This window comes from Gopherus flavomarginatus, chromosome 1, assembly GCF_025201925.1.
Source record: "Gopherus flavomarginatus isolate rGopFla2 chromosome 1, rGopFla2.mat.asm, whole genome shotgun sequence".
NCBI classification, from domain to species: Eukaryota; Metazoa; Chordata; order Testudines; family Testudinidae; genus Gopherus; species Gopherus flavomarginatus.
Genome location: NC_066617.1, coordinates 133693293 through 133713880, shown reverse-complemented (window position 1 = coordinate 133713880; position 20588 = coordinate 133693293). Strand labels below are relative to the sequence as shown.

Sequence of the window (20588 nt, the reverse complement as noted above, 5' to 3'; positions counted from 1 at the left end):
GGAAGGAGATCTTTACCAAAACAACTTCCCAACTGCTACAGATAAGACCAGTTCACAGTTCTGATATAAAGCTCTTTCAGGAAGACATCCCTGCATAATTTTCCAGTTAGTTCACATCGAGACAACTATTTCTGCAACCATTAGACCTAGAAACTTTTTTCATTATTTTTTTTATTATACATTAAATTCTGCATAACCTGATGGGTAAATTTCCTTCCTATTATCCCTGTAGTTTGAGGTAACCCTGTAAAGTATACCCCAGAGAAGTGAGTGGAGGAGTTGCAACTCCTCATTACTGTAGACATTTGTCAACCTTAGGCATAATTTAAAGGGTTGCCCCAAACCTAAACCCTTCTGTATACCTCTACAAATTTTCTCCTTGGAGGCTTCCCACATATCAAAATAACTGTTGTTTTTAAGAATAATTCCTTTACTTTTGGGCCACTCGGCATCTGGATGATGTCTTGGTCCTCTCCTTTTTTCAGAAATGTTTATGGAAGCTTTAGTTTGCCTAATTACTTATTTAAAACAAAAGTCTAAACTAGACTGTAGGCAAAAAAACAGGAGAATAAAGTTTGAAGTTGTATCTTTCATGGCATCTGATTGCCAATACTTGACTCCATAACTGGATAGTAATTTACAATCTGTAGTTTGGTAGGGTGGTTAATTTGCTAGTCAAGCACATAATGCAGTGAAAATTTCCCTTTATGTTTAAGGGCGGGAGTAATATTTGAATCTGTTTGTACAGCTGGATCGGTATAAAGAGCTGAAAGAACTAGCGAGAAAGAAAGTAGCTACATTGACCCAGCAACTAGAAAAACTGCAGTGGGAGCAAAAAGCAGATCTAGAAAGGATGACATTTGATGAGAGGAAGCAAAAAGAAATTGAGGTACTGAGATGGAATTTAATTTTATTGAGGAATAGAAACCCTGTCTCTTGTTGTCTGTCTAATACATGTTCTTCTCTGTCATTATAAATTTTAGTATAATTGTACTGAATACATTCTTTACCAAAAAACACTTCAACAACCTTGATGCAATGCATGTGTTTGAGCTTCTCTTCTGACAGACCTACTGCCACATGTCTGGCTCTTTGTCCTTCAAAAATTACTTTACATATCTCTTCTAGGATGTGGATTAGTGAAAGCCTGCTTACAGTATAAACATCCAGATCTGCAATTATAAGGGTATGTCTGCACTACAAAATTTAGGTCGATTTTATAGAAGTTGATTTTTAGAAATCCATTTTATACAGTCAGTTGCATATGTCCCCACTAAGTGCCTTCAGTCGGCGGAGTGTGTCCTCACCACTGTGGCTAGCATTGACTTGTGGAGCGGTGCGCTGTGGATAGCTATCCCACAGTTCCCTGCAGTCTCCGCTGCCCATTGGAATTCTGGATTAAGCTCCCAGTGCCTGATGGGGCAAAAACATTGTCATGGGTGGTTTTGGGTACATGTCATCAGTCGCCCCTCATTCCGTGAAAGCAATGGCAGACAATCATTTCATACCTTTTTTCAGTGCAGACGCCATACTGCAGCAAGCATGGAGCCCACTCAGCTCACTGTCACTGCTGCTGATGTGTCCTGGGTGCTGCGGTCAGCAGACGGTGCACAAGGACTGTTAAGTCATCACCCACTGCAACTCTGCTCTCCTGGTGCTATGAATCCACCTCGCAGGTCCTCTCGTCGTTCTGTATAAATATCTATTCTCATGGTATCCATCATCATCCACCACTTCCGCTGCAACTCTGCTGTCCTGCAGATGCCATACCACGGCAAGCATGGAGCCCACTCAGCTCGCCGCTGCTGTTGTGAGCATTGTAAACACCTTGCGCGTTATCCTGCAGAAGCAGGCGAGGAGGTGACGACAGCGTGATCACAATAGCGATGAGGACATGGACACAGACTTCTCTCAAAGCATGGGCCCTGGCAATTCGGACATCATGGTGGTAATGGGACAGGTTCCTGCCATGGAACGCTGATTCTGGGCCCGGGAAACAAGCACAGGCTGGTGGGATTGCATAGTGTTGTAGGTCTGGGATGATTCCCAGTGTCCAACTTTCGTATGCGTGAGGGCACTTTCATGGAACTTTGTGACTTGCTTTCCCCTGCCCTGGAGCGCAAGAATACCAAGATAAGAGTAGCTCTCACAGTTGAGAAGCAAGTGGCGATAGCCCTGTGGAAGCTTGCAATGCCAGACAGCTGCTGGTCATTCGGGAATCAATTTGGAGTGGGTAAATCTACTGTGTGGGGGTGTCTGCTGTGATCCAAGTAGCCAGCGCTATCACTGAGCTACTGCTATCAAGGGTAGTGACTCTGGGAAATGTGCAGGTCATAGTGGATGGCTTTGCTGTAATGAGATTCCCTAACTGGTGGGGCGATAGATGGAACGCATATCCCTATCTTGGGACTGGACCACCTTGGCAGCCAGTAAGTAAACCGCAAGGGGTACTTTTCAGTGGTGCTGCAAGCAATGGTGAATCACAAGGGACCAACATCAATGTAGGATGGCCAGGAAAGGTGCATGATGCTCGCATCTTCAGGAACTCTGGTCTGTTTGAAAAGGTGCAGGAAGGAACTTACTTCCCAGACCAGAAAATTACTGTTGGGGATGTTGAAATGCCTAGAGTTATCCTTGGGGACCCAGCCTACCCCTTGCTTCTATGGCTCATTCAGCCATACACAGGCACCCTGGACAATAGTAAGGAGCAGTTCAACTATAGTCTGAGCAAGTGCAGAATGGTGGTAGAATGTGCATTTGGATGTTTAAAAGCTTGCTAGCGCAGTTTACTGACTAGGTTAGACCTCAGTGAAACCAATATTCCCACTGTTATTGCTGCTTGCTGTGTGCCCCACAAAATCTGTGAGAGTAAAGGGGAGACATTTATGGGGTGGGAGGTTAAGGCAAATCATCTGGTGGCTTATTACGTGCAGCCAGACATCAGGGGAATTAGAAGAGCATAGCTAGCCATCCTGTGCATCAGAGAAGCTTTGAAAACCAGTTTCACAACTGGCTAGGCTACGGTGTGACAGTTCTGTTTTTCTCCTTGATGAAAACCCGCCCCCTTGGTTGACTCTGCTTCCCTGTAAACCAACAGACCTCCCCCCTTTAACCACTGCTTTCAGAGGCAATAAAGTCATTGTTTCCAAATCATGCATTCTTTATTAATTCAACACAAAAATAGAAGGAAAACTCACAAGGTAGCCTGGGAGGGGTGGGTCAGGAGGGAAGCATCAGGTGGGGTGGTGGATGAGGGGAGGAGGGGAGGATAAAGCCACACTACAGTTCAAAACTTATTGAATGCATGGCTAGTATCCAGGAAGATCCCTGTCAGCCAAGTACAAACAGCTCAGCGTGAACAGGCCTCCCCTAATCGCGTGGCTGACAGTGGGGATGATTTCTTTTCAGCCAAAGGCAAACAGCCCGGCAGGAATGGGCACCTCTGAATGTCCCCTTAAACAAATTTCCCGTATTTCAACCAGGTGACCATGAATGATATCACTCTCCTGAGGCTAACACAGAGATAAAGAACAGATGTTGCTTGAATGCCACCAAAGCCCGGGCCCATTCGCTGCAGTGTTTTGTTCTGCAATGATTCCAGACTACTTGCTACTGGCTTGGCATGGTAAACCGTCCTACCATGGAGGATGGAATAAGGCTCCCCTCCCCAGAAACATTCTGCAAAGGCTTTTAGAGTATCTCCAGGAGAGCTCTATGGAGATGTCCCTGGAGGTTTCCTGCTCCATCCTCAGACGTGTTAACAGACTTTTCCAGTAGCTATACTGGCCATGAATGCATCCCAAGTCTTCGGGGCAAATTTAATCATTAAACATGATTGCTTTTAAACTTTGTATTTTATTTACAAAGGTACACTCACCAGAGGTGCCTTCTCCAGCTGCATGGTCCGGGAGCCCACCTTGGGAGGGTATTGACTCCAGGGTGATGAACAGTTCCTGGCTGCCGGGGAAAAGGGATTCCCTGCTTGCCTGCTGTGCGCTATCCTCAACCTCCTCCTCCTCATCTTCCTTATCCACAAAATCCTCATCTTTGTTGTGTGAGACTCCCTCCTTGCAGGTGTCCACAGATAGTGGTGGGGTAGTAGTAGCCCCCCTGCCCCCCCCGAATTGCATGCAGCTCATCATAGAAGCAGCATGTATGGGGCTCTGACCTGGAGCGACCGTTTGCTTGCTTTGTTTTTTGATAGGCTTGCCTGAGCTCCTTAATTTTCACGTGGCACTGCTGTGTGTCCCTGTTGTAGCCTCTGTCCATCATGCCCTTGGAGATTTTGGCATATATATTGGCATTTCGTCTTTTGGAACGGAGTTCTGCCTGCAGTCAGATCCAAAACCTCCCATTTGGTCCATGCTGAAGCTCTTGCAATTCTGGGACTGCATGGTCACCTGTGCTGATCAGCTCGCCAAGCTGGCCAAACAGTTTGGACAGTGAAATAAGACTAGTAATTTCATTTGCTGGTTCATATTCACTAGTGTAATGCTGTGATATTGGTTTTCAGATTCTGCAGAGGGACACTTGATTTTAAAATTTGAAGTATTTATAAAACAAGTCTATTATCAGATTTTATAAAGCCTTTACATTTGTTTTAAATCGTAAACTTTGGTATTTAACTAAATGTTAAAAAGGTATTACCAAGTAGTATTTATGGACGTCTCAAGATCCATTCACATAAAAGAATCTCTGTACTAATTGGCTTGAAAACAATAGTGTAGTTTTGGTGTATATATAGTATATTATTCACAGGGAAATATCTATCCACTAAATATGCAAAGTCATATGCTGTGACTTGATTTCAATGGATATTCCATGGTGAAGGTTAATTACATAGCTAAATATCAGTGCCTCACTCTGAAAATTTAGTGGTATTAGCAAATTGGCTTTAGAATTTATTTAATTTTGTAAATTGCATCCTATTTATGGTTGTTTAGGAAAATATAAAGCAAGTTGTGGAACAGATAGAAGACCACAAAAAACGAATTGAGAAGTTGGAGGAGTATGCCAAGTCATGCATGTATGTTTGTTTTTTAAATAAAATAAATTGCAGTTCAGACACTGTGCATATTGTAAAAAAATTTGTTGAAAACCTGCCTTTCTTAAGGTGTATTTTTAAATGTAAGGGTAGTATTTGTCTTGCACTAAATCCTTTTATTTGTCCTTAATTGTAATTTTTCAATAATTTTGGGTGTTGAAATTGGAATTGGAGGGGAGAGTCATCCAAGACAGATTCTACTGTCCTCCCAGACGTTACTTCACGTTTGTTTGTTTGTTTGTTTTTCGTGATTATGAGGGAGAGGAAACAAGTATATGAGGATTGTATCTTTCATTATGGACTTGATTGTGGATTTACCACAAGGCTTGAATGAGAGGGCAGAAAGCAGCTTAGTAGTTTTGTTGCCCTGGAAGCAGAATAGAGGCCAGATTGTGAATTAGTCACCGTTTGTTTCCTGGTCCATATCTTCCTCCTGCTCCTGTTTTGAGTATGCAGAGTAACTGCACCACCCTTTGTCCTGTCACACGTTACTTCCCCCTTCACACTGGTTCAGCAGTGCTGGCTTGTACATGGATGGATCAGAGGTCTGCCATGGAGGGGGAGCTACAGCCCAGTGGAGGGATGTTGTGACCCACAATGCGCAGGTGAGCAAGGGAGTACCTTATGTCCTGTGCATGTGTGTAAAGTGGGATATGATTTTGTCATAGACTTTTCAGATTATTTTTGCAAAACTGTACATTGTATTGATTCACGGTCACGTTATGCCCTCTGTGTGTATTTGTATCTGAGAGCAGATTTTGGACTCAATTTAGAAGCATTTAAAATATATTACTGCTTCCAACCATGAGAGTTGTGTGGCTAAATCCCTATGTAACTTGCTGAAAAAATCCTGTGAGTAACCAAGAAAATAGAAGTTTTTTTTTAATTTGAAAAACATGCTTATAAAGAAACTAAATACTTTTTGGCTTTCAACTTCTATAACATAGTGGTCACTTATGCCAAGTGTCTGGTCTTGTTAGAACAGCTGAACAAATATTCTGTTAACCACTTAATTTTAGCAAAAGATGACATTGTGTAGCTATCAAATCTTCTAAATGGCAGCAGTTCAACTTGTTTGTTAGTAGTTTGTTTATCTCATAATTTTGACTTTCACGGATCAAAATCTTATTTCCATATAAAGATTTTGAGTTCAGCCCAGAGGCTCACACGCGTGGAATAAAATCACTCTACTCATAAAATTAATGTAAAGTTAAGACAATATAATTGGGATACATTTTCCTCACATCTTCCCTTATTTTGGTTTAAAGTGAATTGTTAGCAGAGAAAAAACAACAGGAGAAAGTCCTAACTGATGAAATGGAGAATTCAAGGGTACAGATAGCCCAAGTAAATGAAGAACTAAACAAAATAGTTGGTGAGCTGCAGAATGCTAGAATTGACTACCATGAAGGAAGACGCCAGCAAATGAGAGCAGAGATGCTGGAGAGTCTCAAAAGACTTTATCCTGATTCTGTGGTAATTGGATTGATTTATTTGCATTTTTGTGGTTATAATTAGATTTGAGATTTGCCTTTGCAGTTGTTGTATATATGGCAGCATGGGATTTTCTGTGACCATCTTAAATATATTTTAACTTTCAATCTATTTATGTATTCTAGGGACACTTGTAAATGGAAATGACAATGCAAATTTTGTACTACAAAAGAACAGTATGTTTGTTAAATTCAATCTTTGTGAATTTAGAGAATTAAGTGATTGAACTAACACCAACCTTGAGATTATGAAAGTGGTTTTTTTTCGTGCAATTGATAAGCATGCTATTCATTCATGAATTTATTTTTACAAATTTCAAATGGGAGTATCAATGTAAAAATTAGAATGATTAAAATTAAGAGCAGCACTGGAATTTCTTGGCTGAACTAGAGTTTTATAGTGTGGTAGGATGGCAGAACTGCAGAGCATTTTACTCTAAGGTTGTGCTACTGTATATGTATGTATATTTTAATAGAAGTGGGAATGCAATTTTTTTTAACTGTGAAGAACTTCAGTTTCAGATTATCCATTATGGTAAATGGTTAAACAGTACGTGTACTTCACTGATTAGTAAAAATAATTGATAACATTTAGGCTTGTGTATAACATTTGGTGTACATGGGTTGTATTCTTATTTTAGAGGATATAGTAACATTCAGAGCTGTTATTCAAGATCCAGATTGCTTAAGCTTCTCTCATTTTTGCTACCAGAAAGCTATACTTTGGCCTGAAATGTATATGGATTTATTAATTGCTTCCTCATCTATGAAAGGTTTATCATTTCTCAATTTTGTTATCTTAAGTTTGGAAGACTGCTTGACTTGTGTCATCCTATCCATAAAAAATATCAGCTGGCTGTTACCAAAGTCTTTGGCAAGTACATGAGTGCCATTGTTGTGGCTACTGAAAAAATAGCAAGGGATTGCATTCGAATTCTAAAAGAGGAAAGAGCTGAGCCTGAAACATTTCTTGCTTTGGATTACCTTGATGTAAGTTTTTTCTTTTCATCAGCAAATTAGTTCAGTTTTAAGATTGCTTAAGGTAGAATTTAAGTTCTAAAAGGATATATAAATTATAAGTATTTAAGCATAAATAAAGCTATTGTAGAGACATTATATGTCTCAAAAGGTTCTTGACTGCTATAAAAGCTCAAACCCTTCCCCTTTCTGCACTGTGTAGTTAAGACCTTTTATTGCAACTCTATCCCTTGGTTGCTCCTCCTCATGTAACTGGTTTTACTGTCTTCAGTGTATATATTACATTGTGCTTTTATAAATTAGTTCCTTAAGCCATATAGTGAAACGGATCTGTCCCTAAACTTGTAGCATTTCAGAGAAAACTACTGTAGAGGCCTGCAATTCAGACTTGTGCCCCAGGCCGTCCATAGTTTAGTGTTCTGTCCCAATATGAAATTTTGTTTGTGTTGTAGTTTGGCTCCTGAAAGAGCTGAGATTCAAAGGTCTGCTATATCTTGAGAGAACTTTTCTTTTTGTATTTATTATTAATATTTTAACATAAATTCAGCCTATTGGAAACCGATTTATTCTATAGATAGAATACTTCTGAAAATACTGTTTTCATAGATAAAATTTTGATATGTTTCAGACTAACAAAAAAAACCTTGTTTTGTAATCAAATTGGAATCAGCTATTCATTAATGATGCATTGTAAAATGCACAGGACTCAGGGTGTGTTTTTAATGGGTAACTAAATTCCAGCTTGAGCTGTTGTGGAACAACAGCTGCATGACTTTATGCTACTTAGCCTTAGCTGCCTCCTATCCTTTTGTAAAGTTAATTCACATACCTCAGTGAGGTCATCAGTACTGTTTTTTTGAGCCAAATTTTAAAAATTACTTCAACCCAACATCTAATTTTGAGAGCCCTACTGCTTTGCCTCTCCTCTTACTCAAAAAATTAGGCCACTCTTCTAATCAGGATTTTGTGCCCCCTGCAGTAACTAGTGCCATAGATGCCAGTATTTCTTTAATATCATAAAAGAATTCGGCCACAGCCAGATAATAGGCAAGTGCTCTCCAAAACTATCTGAAAACCTTTTAGGCTGTCAAAGGAATCTTCTAAGTCTTTGGCTGAAGTACCCCAGATAGACTTTGCTGTGACCTCTTTTAAAATGTAACCCTCACAAATTCAAAGGCAGGGGGTCTTTGCCTGGACTAGCAGGAAAAAAGGATAGTGGCTCTTTTAAGGACTTTCCCCTCAGGGATTGAGGTGGAGGCATCATCTGAGCAGGTGGGTGGGCTGGTAGGGATCAGGTAAGCTATTGGCCCCTGTGCACTTGAGTGAGTCCCTTGTCACATCAGGATTATCAGCTCCTACCCTGGGGATTAGTGTAGGACTGGGTTTTTGGTCTGCCGTGGGCATTGCATTAGTTACCCCTTTTGTGTTAGGGAAAGAATTTTTCTCTTGCTGCCACGGCCGGGGCAGTGTGGTTTCTTCCACCTTTGCCACAGCACCTCAGGCACCTGATGGGGTTGGGGAGGAGATAAGGTTCAAGTTGTTGGCCTTTTAAGAGATGGAAGTCCATTTCCTGATATTCCAAAATTGGAAGTGGACTTAAAGGAAAGTATCCCCTAAGGAGGGGAATGGGCTTCCTACATGAGTGGAGGGCAGTGGGTTTCCAGCAATGTTCTGGGGACCAGCTATGTAGGGGTCGGGGACTGAAACAGCTCTCCACCGTGTGAAAATGATAAAGGGAAGGGAATCATAACCAGGAGTCATTGCTTGATAGTTCCCAGGTGAGATAAGTTCATAAAACTTGAGCCTAATTAAACCACATCCCCTGTGGTTGGTCTTCCCATGTGTCCAGGACAATAATGTCTCTTCTATGGAGACTTTAAAGGATCTTTGTGTCAGGAAACTGCAGTCTGGCTTCACCTATTTTTCTTGAAGTGGTCATTGAAGCAATCCTGCCTCTGCAGGCTTGGGAGAATCACTCAGCAGTGGAACCAGTACGATTCCTTTGCATAGGAAAGAGAGAGAGATGGGAGGCTGCACAAGTGGATGCATGCCAGGGGAGTGTTTTGTGGCAAACAGTGGAGCTCTGTTAAGCATATCCTTCCACTCCAAGGAGACATGGTATTGCAGGAAGGGCTGTTGCAGCCTTCAGGTCTCTCAGTGGCATGACAAACTGGACCGGGGATGATTAATGTCACAGTGGTAGCTGTGGGTGCTCAGCATATCTGAAAATCATACCATACTTATTTAGATGTCTCTGTGTGATTTTTTTTTTTTTTTGATGCCCAAGTTTTGGCACCCAAGTTTGTGTGTTGATTCTTACATGAGAGGATGCTAGTGATTGATTGCAGTATGTTAAATTGTTTCCATCAGTAATTGAGGTTTTAATTGAAATAAAATCACTGTAATAGAACTATGACAGAATCATTGTTCCCATGTTAAAATTGAAAACTTGTTATTTTGCCTTTTTAAATTTGATATAGGCAATCACTATTCTAGGCACTGATTCAGGAAAGCAATTGCACCTCTACCCTGATATAGCACTGTCCTTGGGAGCCAAAAAAATCTTACTGTGTTATAAGTGAAACTGTGTTATATCGAACTTGCTTTGATCTGCTCTCCCCCCCGCGCCCCGGAGCGCTGCTTTACCACGTTATATCCGAATTCGTGTTATATCAGGTGGCATTATATCGGGGTAGAGGTGTTCGTGTTTTGCTCAATAGAGATGGATTTAAGCACATGCTTAAGTGCTGTCCTGATTATGAATGTTTTCTTGAATCGAAGTCCTAATGTTTTTACATAAATCCTAGCAACTTTGATTGTGGGCAAATTTTTAATGTTACTTTAATGCATGATTTGTCCATTTTTTATTTACTTCAATAAATGTAAATTTTGTTTTGTCAGAAGGCACAAGTATGACTGAAAATATGGATGTTTATTGTTAATTTTATTCATGCAGTATACTATCCCACCGAAGTACTTGTATCACATTATTTCAGCTACTTCTCCAGAAGATTGTTTTTTGCTTTTTAGATTAAGCCCATCAATGAAAAATTAAGGGAGATAAAAGGATCTAAAATGATGATTGATGTTGTACAGACTCCATTTACGCCCCTGAAAAAAGTGATACAGTTTGTATGTGGGAATGGTCTGGTCTGTGAAACTGTTAAAGAAGCAAGACAGATAGCATTTGATGGACCAGTGAGGTTGAAAGTAAGAAACTGAATTTTGTTTCATATGTTTTTTTTCATCAGATGGATTCCAATGATATGTTTAATACCATTTGAAATAACTTGTTCTATAAATATCCTACAAAATATGACTTAACTAAAAACTGTCGTTATATTGCTCTCGCCAGTTTACACAGAAAGAAACTTAATCCCCTAAAGTTTCACATAACCCATCTCTTTCCAGTGTGGAATTTTTCTGGAAAGCTCAGAGGGAAAAAGTTAGAAAAGGAGTTTTAAATTATGGTGCTGAAATATTTCCCTGCAGCTGACTCTTTTTTGCAAATGATCCTTTTTTTCCTTTTGCTTGTTATATTTAAAATGTTTGGCTGAGAAACATAAAATCTGTTTTATTGGCTTTCCTGCAGAGAAGTGCTTTCATATGTTCTTGTGGGTTTCCTGTGTGGGAGGTGCAGGCAAAAGTTTGCACTATGGTTGAAAGTCTCCCTACTTCATTCTGCAGTGCTTCTCCGCTAATGATTAAACACAACGATGGTACATGGTGGTAGCTCCCTGTCATGTACCTTCTGAAGACCCGTTAAAGTCTACAGAATGGGAGCCCTGCTTTGATATTCCATGTTAAATCTTTTGAAACAACACTTTCTTCCAGTGGACCTTCTATACCAGTCTGATTTAAATTTTTGTTGCTCGTTCAAAAACAAGAATAATCCTAAACAAACAAATCTTTAAGTAGTTTTGAGTTGAAAAATGAAGATTGAAAGTATGTTTCACTTGTTATCAAGCTGACACCCAAAAATAAGTATACTTTTTTTTAAACAAAATTTTTACACTTTTTAAAGACCCAACCTTTAGAATATCTGGAAATGAATAGTTAAGGGTTCCAACTGTGTAAATATAAAATATATAAAAATCCCATTTCCAGTTCATAGACTCATAGGTCAGAAGGGACCAATATGATCATCTAGTCTGACCTCCTGCACAAGGCAGGCCACAGAACCCTACCCATCCACTTTTATAACAACCCCTAACCCAGGACCGAGTTATTGAAATCCTCAAAATTGGTTTGAAGACCTCAAGCTGCAGAGAATCCACCAGCAAGCGACTCATGCCCCACGCTGCAGGGGAAGGCGAAAAACCTCCAGGGCCCCTGCCAATCCGCCCTGGAGGAAAATTCCTTCCCGACCCCAAATATGGCGATCAGCTAAACCCTGAGCATGTGGGCAAGACTCATCAGCCAGCACCCAAGAAGGAATTCTCTGCAGTAACTCAGTTCCCATCCCATCCAACATCTCCCCACAGACCATTGAGCAGACTTATCTGGTGATAATCCAAGATCAATTGCCCAAATTAAACTATCCTATCATAACATCCCCTCCATATACTTATCAAGCTTAGTCTTAAAGCCAGAAAAGTCTTTTGCCCCCACTACTTCCCACGGAAGGCTGTTCGAGAACTTCACTCCCCTAATGGTTAGAAACCTTCATCTAATTTCAAGTCTAAACTTCCTTATATCCAGTTTGTACCCATGCGTCCTCGTGCCTACATTAGTACTAAACTTAAATAATTCCTCTCCCTCCCTAACGTTAACCTCCCTGATATATTTATATAGAGCAAGCATATCTCCCCGCAGCCTTCTTTTGGCCAGGCTAAACAAGCCAAGCTCTTTGAGTCTCCTTTCATAAAGCAGGTTTTCCATTCCTCGGATCATCCTAGTAGCCCGTCTCTGGACCTGTTCCAGTTTGAATTCATCCTTCTTGAACATGGGACACCAGAACTGCACACAATATTCCAGATGGGGTCTCACCAGCGCCTTATATAACAGTACTAACACCTCTTTATCCTTGCTGGAAATACTTCGCCTGATGCATCCTAAAATCGCATTTGCTTTTTTAACAGCCGTATCGCATTGGCGGCTCATAGTCATCCTGCTATCAACCAATACCCCAAGGTCCTTCTCCTCCTCTGTCGCTTCCAACTGATGCGTCCCCAACGTATATCTAAAATTCTTATTATTAATTCCTAAGTGCATGACCTTGCACTTTTCACTATTGTATTTCATCCTATTACTATTACTCCAGTTTACAAGGTGGTCTGGATCTTCCTGAATAGTATCCCTGTCCTTCTCCGTGTTAGCAATACCCCCCCAGCTTTGTGTCATCCGCAAACTTTATTAGCACATTCCTGCTCTTTGTGCCAAGGTCAGTAATAAAAAGGTTAAATAAGATCGGTCCCAAAACCGATCCTTGAGGGACTCCACTAGTGACCTCCTTCCAGCTTGACAGTTCACCCTTCAATACGACCCGCTGGAGTCTCCCCTTTAAACAGTTCCTTATCCTCCTTACAACTTTCATATTCATCCCCATCTTTTCCAATTTAACTAACAGTTCCCCATGTGGAACCGTGTCAAACGCCTTACTGAAATCGAGGTAAATTATATCTACCGCATTTCCTTTATCTAAGTAATCCGTCACCTTCTCAAAGAAGGAGATCAGATTGGTTTGGCACGATCTACCTTTAGTAAATCCATGTTGCAATTCGTCCCAATTACCATTGACCTCTATGTCCTTAACTACTTTCTCCCTTAAAATTTTTTCTAAGACCTTACATACTACAGACGTCAAGCTAACAGGCCTATAATTACTCAGATCACTTTTATTCCCTTTCTTAAAAATAGGAACTACGTTAGCAATCCTCCAGTCATACGGCACAACCCCCTATTTCCAATAGGCTATAATACTAATTTATATTAAAAGATTACTCACTGCAAAATAACACTACTTGTGTCAGTTACATACTTCTGTAGCTTGCTCAGTATACCTCTGTGTAAGCAAGGGTTTTGGGACATGATCCAGCTAAGTATGGAGGTTACTTATATATAGTTACATGCACTTGTTTGCTCAGATCTTGGTCCATTAGCTGCTAGAGTATTGCAGATGCACAGTTCCTAACCCAACTTAGTAGTATTGCTCATTAAAGAAAATAAAATATCTTTAATTTTCAGACAGTCTCTCTTGATGGAACTTTATTTTTGAAATCTGGAGTTATCTCTGGAGGGTCAAGTGACTTGAAAGTTAAAGCTAGATATTGGGATGAAAAAGAGATGAAAGAAATGAAAGAAAGAAGGGATAGGTTGGTTAATAAACTAAAGGTAAGTCCATTAAATAGACAATTCTATCTTAACACTAAAGGCAAAATGGAATAGAAATCATGAATGGGAAGACAGTCCGAGGAACTGTTCAGTTTTTGTCAACTTTTAATTTCAAGTTAATTTATTTTATTCCTGATTTATTTTATCAATGCAGGATGGGGTGGCAGAACTAGTAGTGGCTTGTTGGTCGGAAGTACTGCCTGTCCGATACCTTTGTTCCAAGAGATAATGCAGTGTGACTGCATGCATCTGGGCCATTCATTTATCTGTAATCCACACTAGCAGTGTAGTTTTGTGTCATGTGAGCGCGAAAGTTGCAGCGCTGTAAAGCGCCAGTGTAGCCGTGGCCGAAGAAGCTACTCTCTGTGTGGATTACATAGATGGAGAACTGCCTAACTGTTAAGAGCTAGTTTTGCTATAGGAAGTGTTGTGGTATCATTGGAGCACTTCATGTCTTTCATCAGAGAAGCTGTTTGAGGCATTGCTATAGTCAAGTGACTAGTGAGAATAAAATTATTAACATGCAACAGAGAACAATCTTTCATGAATTGTGACGGTAAAACTTGGTTTCATAGCTTCCCTATAGATTTGTTGAGAGGACCAGAACAGTAATTTATCAATTTATGCCCTTTTACACTAGAAAGTGAACCAGTGTTTGAAAGGCATTTTCGAATATGCACCACACCATCAAAACTTACCTTGATTGTGGTCAGCTGGCCCACATAAATGGGGCTTAGCTGTGCTAAATTTGTCTAATTAGACACCCTGTTAAATGGAAGTCAGATTATGATCATAAAGATTTTTTTCTCTCGCCTGTGAATAGAGCAATTTACTTTTGAGTATGAAGTTGATTTCTGTTTTTAAAATTTACTTTTTATTTATATTGTCTCATACAATTTTTGAAATCTGTTTTAGGAATTAATGAAGATCAAACGTAAGGAGACTGACTTGAAACAGTTACAGGCACAGTGCCAGGGAACTCAGACTCGGCTCAAATATTCGCAGAGCGAATTAGAGAATATTAAAAAGAAACACCTGGCTAATTTCTACAAGGTAGTACAGAGTAACGAAGCTCCTATTTTTTTCCTCTGGTTTTGGTGATCTTAGGTTATAATTTTTATGCTTAATAAACGTTGTAGCTAATACTCAATACGACATCCAGAAGCTTAGTAGATCTTCTATTAATCATCTTTGTGTAGTTGTTGGAATTACATTTAGCAAATAGTGGTTATGATTAGAAAACTAATAAAATTAGAGAACAAGATTAAGTACTATATTAAAGCAATGAGGCTTTCCTTTAGGAGGTGTTGCTGGTTTAAAAAAAAATTTACTTGACACTCAGATAAGCTTGATCTATAGTAGCCCCCTCACACCAAGAAAAAGATGCATGAATCAGTAAGTCTTAGCTGGTACATTTATTTGTAATATGTAATTTGCTTTCTGTTCTATAGAATTATAGCCATTACACTTAAATCAACAATAGTGATTTCAGAAAAAAAGTTTCAGCATAAGCTTTTGTAGGCTACAGGTCACTTCTGTAGCCCATGAAAGCTTATGCTGAAATAAATTTGTTAGTCTCTAAAGTGCCACAAGTACTCCTGTTCTTTTTGCAGATACAGACTAAGATGGCTGCTACTCTGAGACCAGAAAAAAAGTCGTACTTCTTAACTCAACACAAGATATATAGCCATAGTATCAGAAGCATCTATTAATATTTGGACTATCATTCATTTTGTTTAAAGAAACCAATAAAAAAACTTATTTCCTTCTTCCTCTTTGTAATTAGGAAAAATCTAAGCTTGAAAGTGAGTTAGTAAATATTAAATCACAGTATGCTATGCTGAACGAAGGACTTCTACAAAGAGCAGAGAAAATTGAAGAGTTTCAAAAGAAAATGAATGAGGTAACACATTCTATAATGTTCATGACAAATTATGGAGTTATAAATGGCTTACAGCAACTTCTCTGTAGAGTTGAGAGTGAACTCATGCAATTATTAAACCATTAGTGTCTGAACAGTAGATATGGTCTATAGATGTGCTAAAGCACTCCAGGGAACATGCAGCATGCTATACTATTCTACCAGTGACGATATCCTAAACATTAAAATATTTTAATATGCATGGTCCAATATCCTAATTTTATCAGTTTGTAATCTTAAAATACTGAATCATTTTTATTCAAACCAGAATTTTGTGCTTCCTAAGTGAGTAATGTAGAACAAAACTAATTTGAAGTTTCAGATGGCCTTTTTTCATTTAGATATACGTTACACTTGTATTTGGAATAAGGAGGGAAACATTTCCTCTGCTCAAGTACCTCTAAAAATATTCTGAAGCAATTTTGCTGGGACTCAAGAAAATATTCACTTTGGAACTGAGACAAAATGTAGAAGGTTTCAATCCAAAGGGAATTATTTTATTAAAGGAATATTAAAACAGAAACTGGAATTCAACCTTAACTGTAGTGTTTTCCACCAGGAAGAAAATACTCTCTCTATATCAACATTCATGGTGGTGTAACATAAAGGTTTTATTTGCATCAATTTGAGATTATTGCAATGCTCACACATGTATCTGTGGATCATCTCAACCCTTTGTCACACCATAAAATTAAGCATTTTTATATGCTACATAGAAATTATTTTAGAATTTTTTTCAATTTTAAAATTTTAATTGACTTTTTTTGTATCTCACTACCTATAAAAACAGGTTTCTTAGTTACTATGAGTCAACTATACAGGGCTTGATAGTTGAAATACAGTTCTCACCAAAAGCACATTTTCCAAGCATGTTGTCATTTCCTGTGTAAATAATGTAGAGCTGGATTTTATAGCAAAAGAATATGTAGATTAAGAATTTCTTAAGAATAGTGTATCTATTGATGATGCTTAAATAAGACTGGATATTGATGTGTTTATAAATGATGTAGTTTTTGGCATTACATTTAACTCTCAGCTGTTTGTAAGAGCTTTTATTTTTCTTAAAGATCCATATTAGCTTGTGCTGCATGTTTTTTAAATTTTGTTCCTCTGATAGGTACAAAATGGAGTACTCACTATATTTGTTTGTGTCCCATTGTCCCTTGAACTTCTGTAAGCATAATTTTCCAAATCTAAAACTCTTTATCTGTTCGTTAAGTTTAGGTCATATGTGTGGGTTTGTAGATGTCCATTTTCTAGTCTGGGGAAAGTTTTGCTCTTTTCTTTGTCAGTAAGAGTAACCTGTTGTACTGGTGTGATTCCACTGTATAAATGTGGAGAAGGGAGTAGGATTTCTAACAAGGAATAAGCACTCTCGTCTGTAGCACAGAGCTTAGCTTTGCAGAAGAATTTAGTGGCAGGAATGGGCCTGGAGGATCAGCAGCTCTGCATACCTTGTAGCCTTCTCCTTCCCCATAGAGAGTGGGAGCCATGGGTAGGAGTGTGAGGCTAACATTCCAGTATGATACCTTGAATTGTCTCTGGAGTAACACTGCTCCTGCTCTGGCACAAATGGCTAACGTAGGGATTCCTCTCCTCATCCTGTGAAGGTCACCTGCACTATCTGGTTATTTGGACTTCACACCCACTTTGAAAATTCCTAATGCAACTAAATTCCCAGCAGCTTTAAAATGCATTGTGTTTCTAAAATATCTTTTAAAATTTTGCCCAATATATAAAAAATAAATCTTTTTTATAAAATGATGCTTCTCTGATGTGAATTAAAGTTTTAAGTGGTTTGTTTGGATCATTTGTTCAAAGGTTGAAGATGCTGTATTCCAGGACTTCTGTGAAGAAATTGGGGTAGAGAATATTCGTGTATTTGAGCAAGAACGTGTGAAACAGCAGGAAGAAACTGACAGAAAAAGGTGTTTTTCAAACAAATGAAAATTGCTGTATGCATTATCAAAACAAGTACACTGGTAATTTAATAATTGCATAGTTACTTAGGAAGGATTGCCAAAGCCCAAGAAGTTTACTGCAAGATGTCAGGTTTTCTCCATCATTACATATCTAGCAATCCTAACAATATGGTAATGTACTTATTACTTGGAGTTAGTTTAGGTATACTGTCTGTCTGTGGCTACTACACCAACTGCAATATTAGTCCACAGTGGCATTTCACAACAAACTGGTTAGATAAGAATATATTAATAATACTGTACATTTGACATTATTACAATACTACATATATAATATAGCAATAAGCAAGAATAATAGCCTAAAAATGCCCAGAGAAATGGCTTTATCATTGCATTTGTGAAAACATTAACACTATTAATCAAGGTGTAGTGGAGGCCACTCTGCTTCACTACACAAGGTCACACATTTCAAAGGAGAACTAACTGTAAGGATGTAACGTTTCTATATGGGAAGCACCCAGTGACGAAATTAGAACTTCATACAAGATATTTTCAAATTGGTAACCTCAACAGTAGGGATTTCATTCACATACTTAGGTGACAAAGGACAAATTTCTTTCTCAAAGAGGAGAGTCAGAAGCACTGGAGACTGGTGTCCTGTTCCAGGATTGGATATGAAGTCTTCCCTTTATAATCATATAGACTAAAAGCTTGAAATGAAGATTACTGTTCGTTTTTGTATCATCTCATCAGTCAAGCAAACTGATTCATGGACCTTAGAGTTGTTAACAGCAAATCATCTTTGCCTGTATTCCAATACAGATTCCCAGTAACAGAGTCCAATTCTTTTTCTCCACCCAGGTTATCTGTTGAGTTGGACATTCTGATGTGTTGTCATCTAGAAACTTAGAGGACAAAACACTTTCCTTGCATGTGGTTGAGATTCAAATACTTGTACAGATTGATAGTTGTACAGGATTTTAAACTTCAGAATAGCGGACATGCTCCATTATAAATCCATGTTTTAGATCTTGGAGAATTGGGGGTTCAGAGGAGGGCGGTTTTAAAAAGCTAATAACAGAACAATAAAAGGAGAAGTTTTCTGTATTGGTCATGAGTACATACCTTGTACTGAGAAGCGAGAAGGACTAAACTTTGTGTCACTTCTGTTTCTGAAGAAACAAAATGTTTGCGGAAGTAGTTATCAGTATACTCTGGACTAGTGTGGGTTTTTTGTTACTATTTTCAGTATATCTGCTAGATACTTCATTTGTGGATTGCATACTTATCTTGCAATGGTCATGAGTATCATAGATTATTAGTGTTTGGAAGGGACCTCAGGAGATCATCTAGTCCAACCCCCTGCTCAAAGCAGGGCCAATCCCCAAATGGCCCCCTCAGGGATTGAACTCACAACCCTGGGTTTAGCAGACCAATGCTCAAACCACTGAGCTATCTCTCCCCCATCCTATGTCTAAATTATACTGTTAAATTTAGTGTGCTTTTTGCATTTATATTCAGTTATTCTGAAGTAAAAATGAATGGGATACATTTGCTTTACAGTCTTTTTTTATGGATGCTTTTAAATCAGTGCTGAACTGATTTCTAACTGTTGGCCAAAAATAATGTTATTACATTATGTTTGGCCAGACTGGAGTTTGAAAACCAGAAGACACGACTGAGCATTCAGCTTGAATACAGTCGTGGCGAGCTACAAAAATTGGTGAACAAGATCCACATGTTGAAGGAGACGGTTCGTAAGGATGAGTCTGAGATTGTCAGGCTAAAGAAGGTAACTGTTACAATACAATGTCCGATTGCAGGAGAGAAGGAAAATATAGAGAATCATAATTTTAAGTGAACCTGGTACTTACACCTCTACCTTGATATAACGCTGTCCTTGGGAGCCAAAAAATCTTACTGCATTATAGGTGAAACCACGTTATATTGAACTTGCTTTGATCTGCCAGATCGCGCAGCTCCCTCCCTCCCTCCCCCGGAGCACTGCTTTACCGCATTATATCCAAATTCGTGTTCTATTGGGTCGCATTATATCGAGGTAGAGGTGTATTTATAAATGTCAGAATATTCAGTTGTATACATTTTAACTTGAAACAAATACATTAAAATAACATGATATGCCAACTGGAAAAAGTCAGAAAATATTAGAGCAACCTTAACTCTGTCTACTTGTACATGTTCATGTCATTAAAGACATTCCTGTAAAGCACATGTGTGCATCAATGGCTATAGATAAACATGCAGTTAAAATATTAATAACACAGGGTTGAGGTTCTTTAGCAAGTTTTACTAGTGACAGCTAAACTAACAAGCATTTATATCACGCTTTTCATCTTCAAAATACTTTACACACAGTAAATATAGTCAGCTTAAAATAATGTCAGCATAACTGAGCATACAGAATGGCCTCATATTTTTGTATGAAGTAGTTTTTAAAGTTGACTGTACATATGGATACTTTCTTTGTAGTTGGCTTTTCTTAAAATTCACTTTTAAAAAATCGTGAGCATATGCAGTAATATAAAGTTGCACATTCATATGCCATTAGCATTATTTTATCCCTTTATACTGATTGATTTTCTGTCCATGTGAAACAGTGAAAAGGAGAGTGATAGATGTTTATACCACATAAACCTGATCCATTCTGAGAATGCCAGGTACAGCTCTATTTTCCACATCTCTCCATTAACATAAATCAAATCATAATTAAAATACAGAGGAAAGGATGTATTTCTGGAGATGGGGAGGGGGGATAAAATTTCTTTGAAGAATTGAAAGCATATATTCAGTGATGAGCTGCCAAAATATTAACAACCGATTCCCTCTTCCTCACCCCACGAGGGGGTCATGCCTAACCCCACGAGGGGTCATGCCCC

At 38.8% G+C, this 20588-nt stretch overlaps 1 protein-coding gene across 5 annotated transcripts in view; it reads left to right on the top strand.

Moving 5' to 3' along the window:
- Nucleotides 1-20588, top strand: part of SMC1B (structural maintenance of chromosomes 1B) — a 68207-nt gene that overhangs the window by 12974 nt on the left and 34645 nt on the right. For all 5 annotated transcript variants that reach the window (XM_050965190.1, XM_050965168.1, XM_050965199.1 and 2 more), the window contains 10 exons: nt 749-889; nt 4944-5026; nt 6313-6520; nt 7342-7527; nt 10546-10725; nt 13702-13848; nt 14764-14901; nt 15635-15751; nt 17591-17697; nt 19342-19483. In XM_050965190.1, the coding sequence (XP_050821147.1) occupies nt 749-889; nt 4944-5026; nt 6313-6520; nt 7342-7527; nt 10546-10725; nt 13702-13848; nt 14764-14901; nt 15635-15751; nt 17591-17697; nt 19342-19483 (1449 nt within the window). The remainder of the gene's footprint in view (nt 1-748; nt 890-4943; nt 5027-6312; nt 6521-7341; nt 7528-10545; nt 10726-13701; nt 13849-14763; nt 14902-15634; nt 15752-17590; nt 17698-19341; nt 19484-20588) is intronic.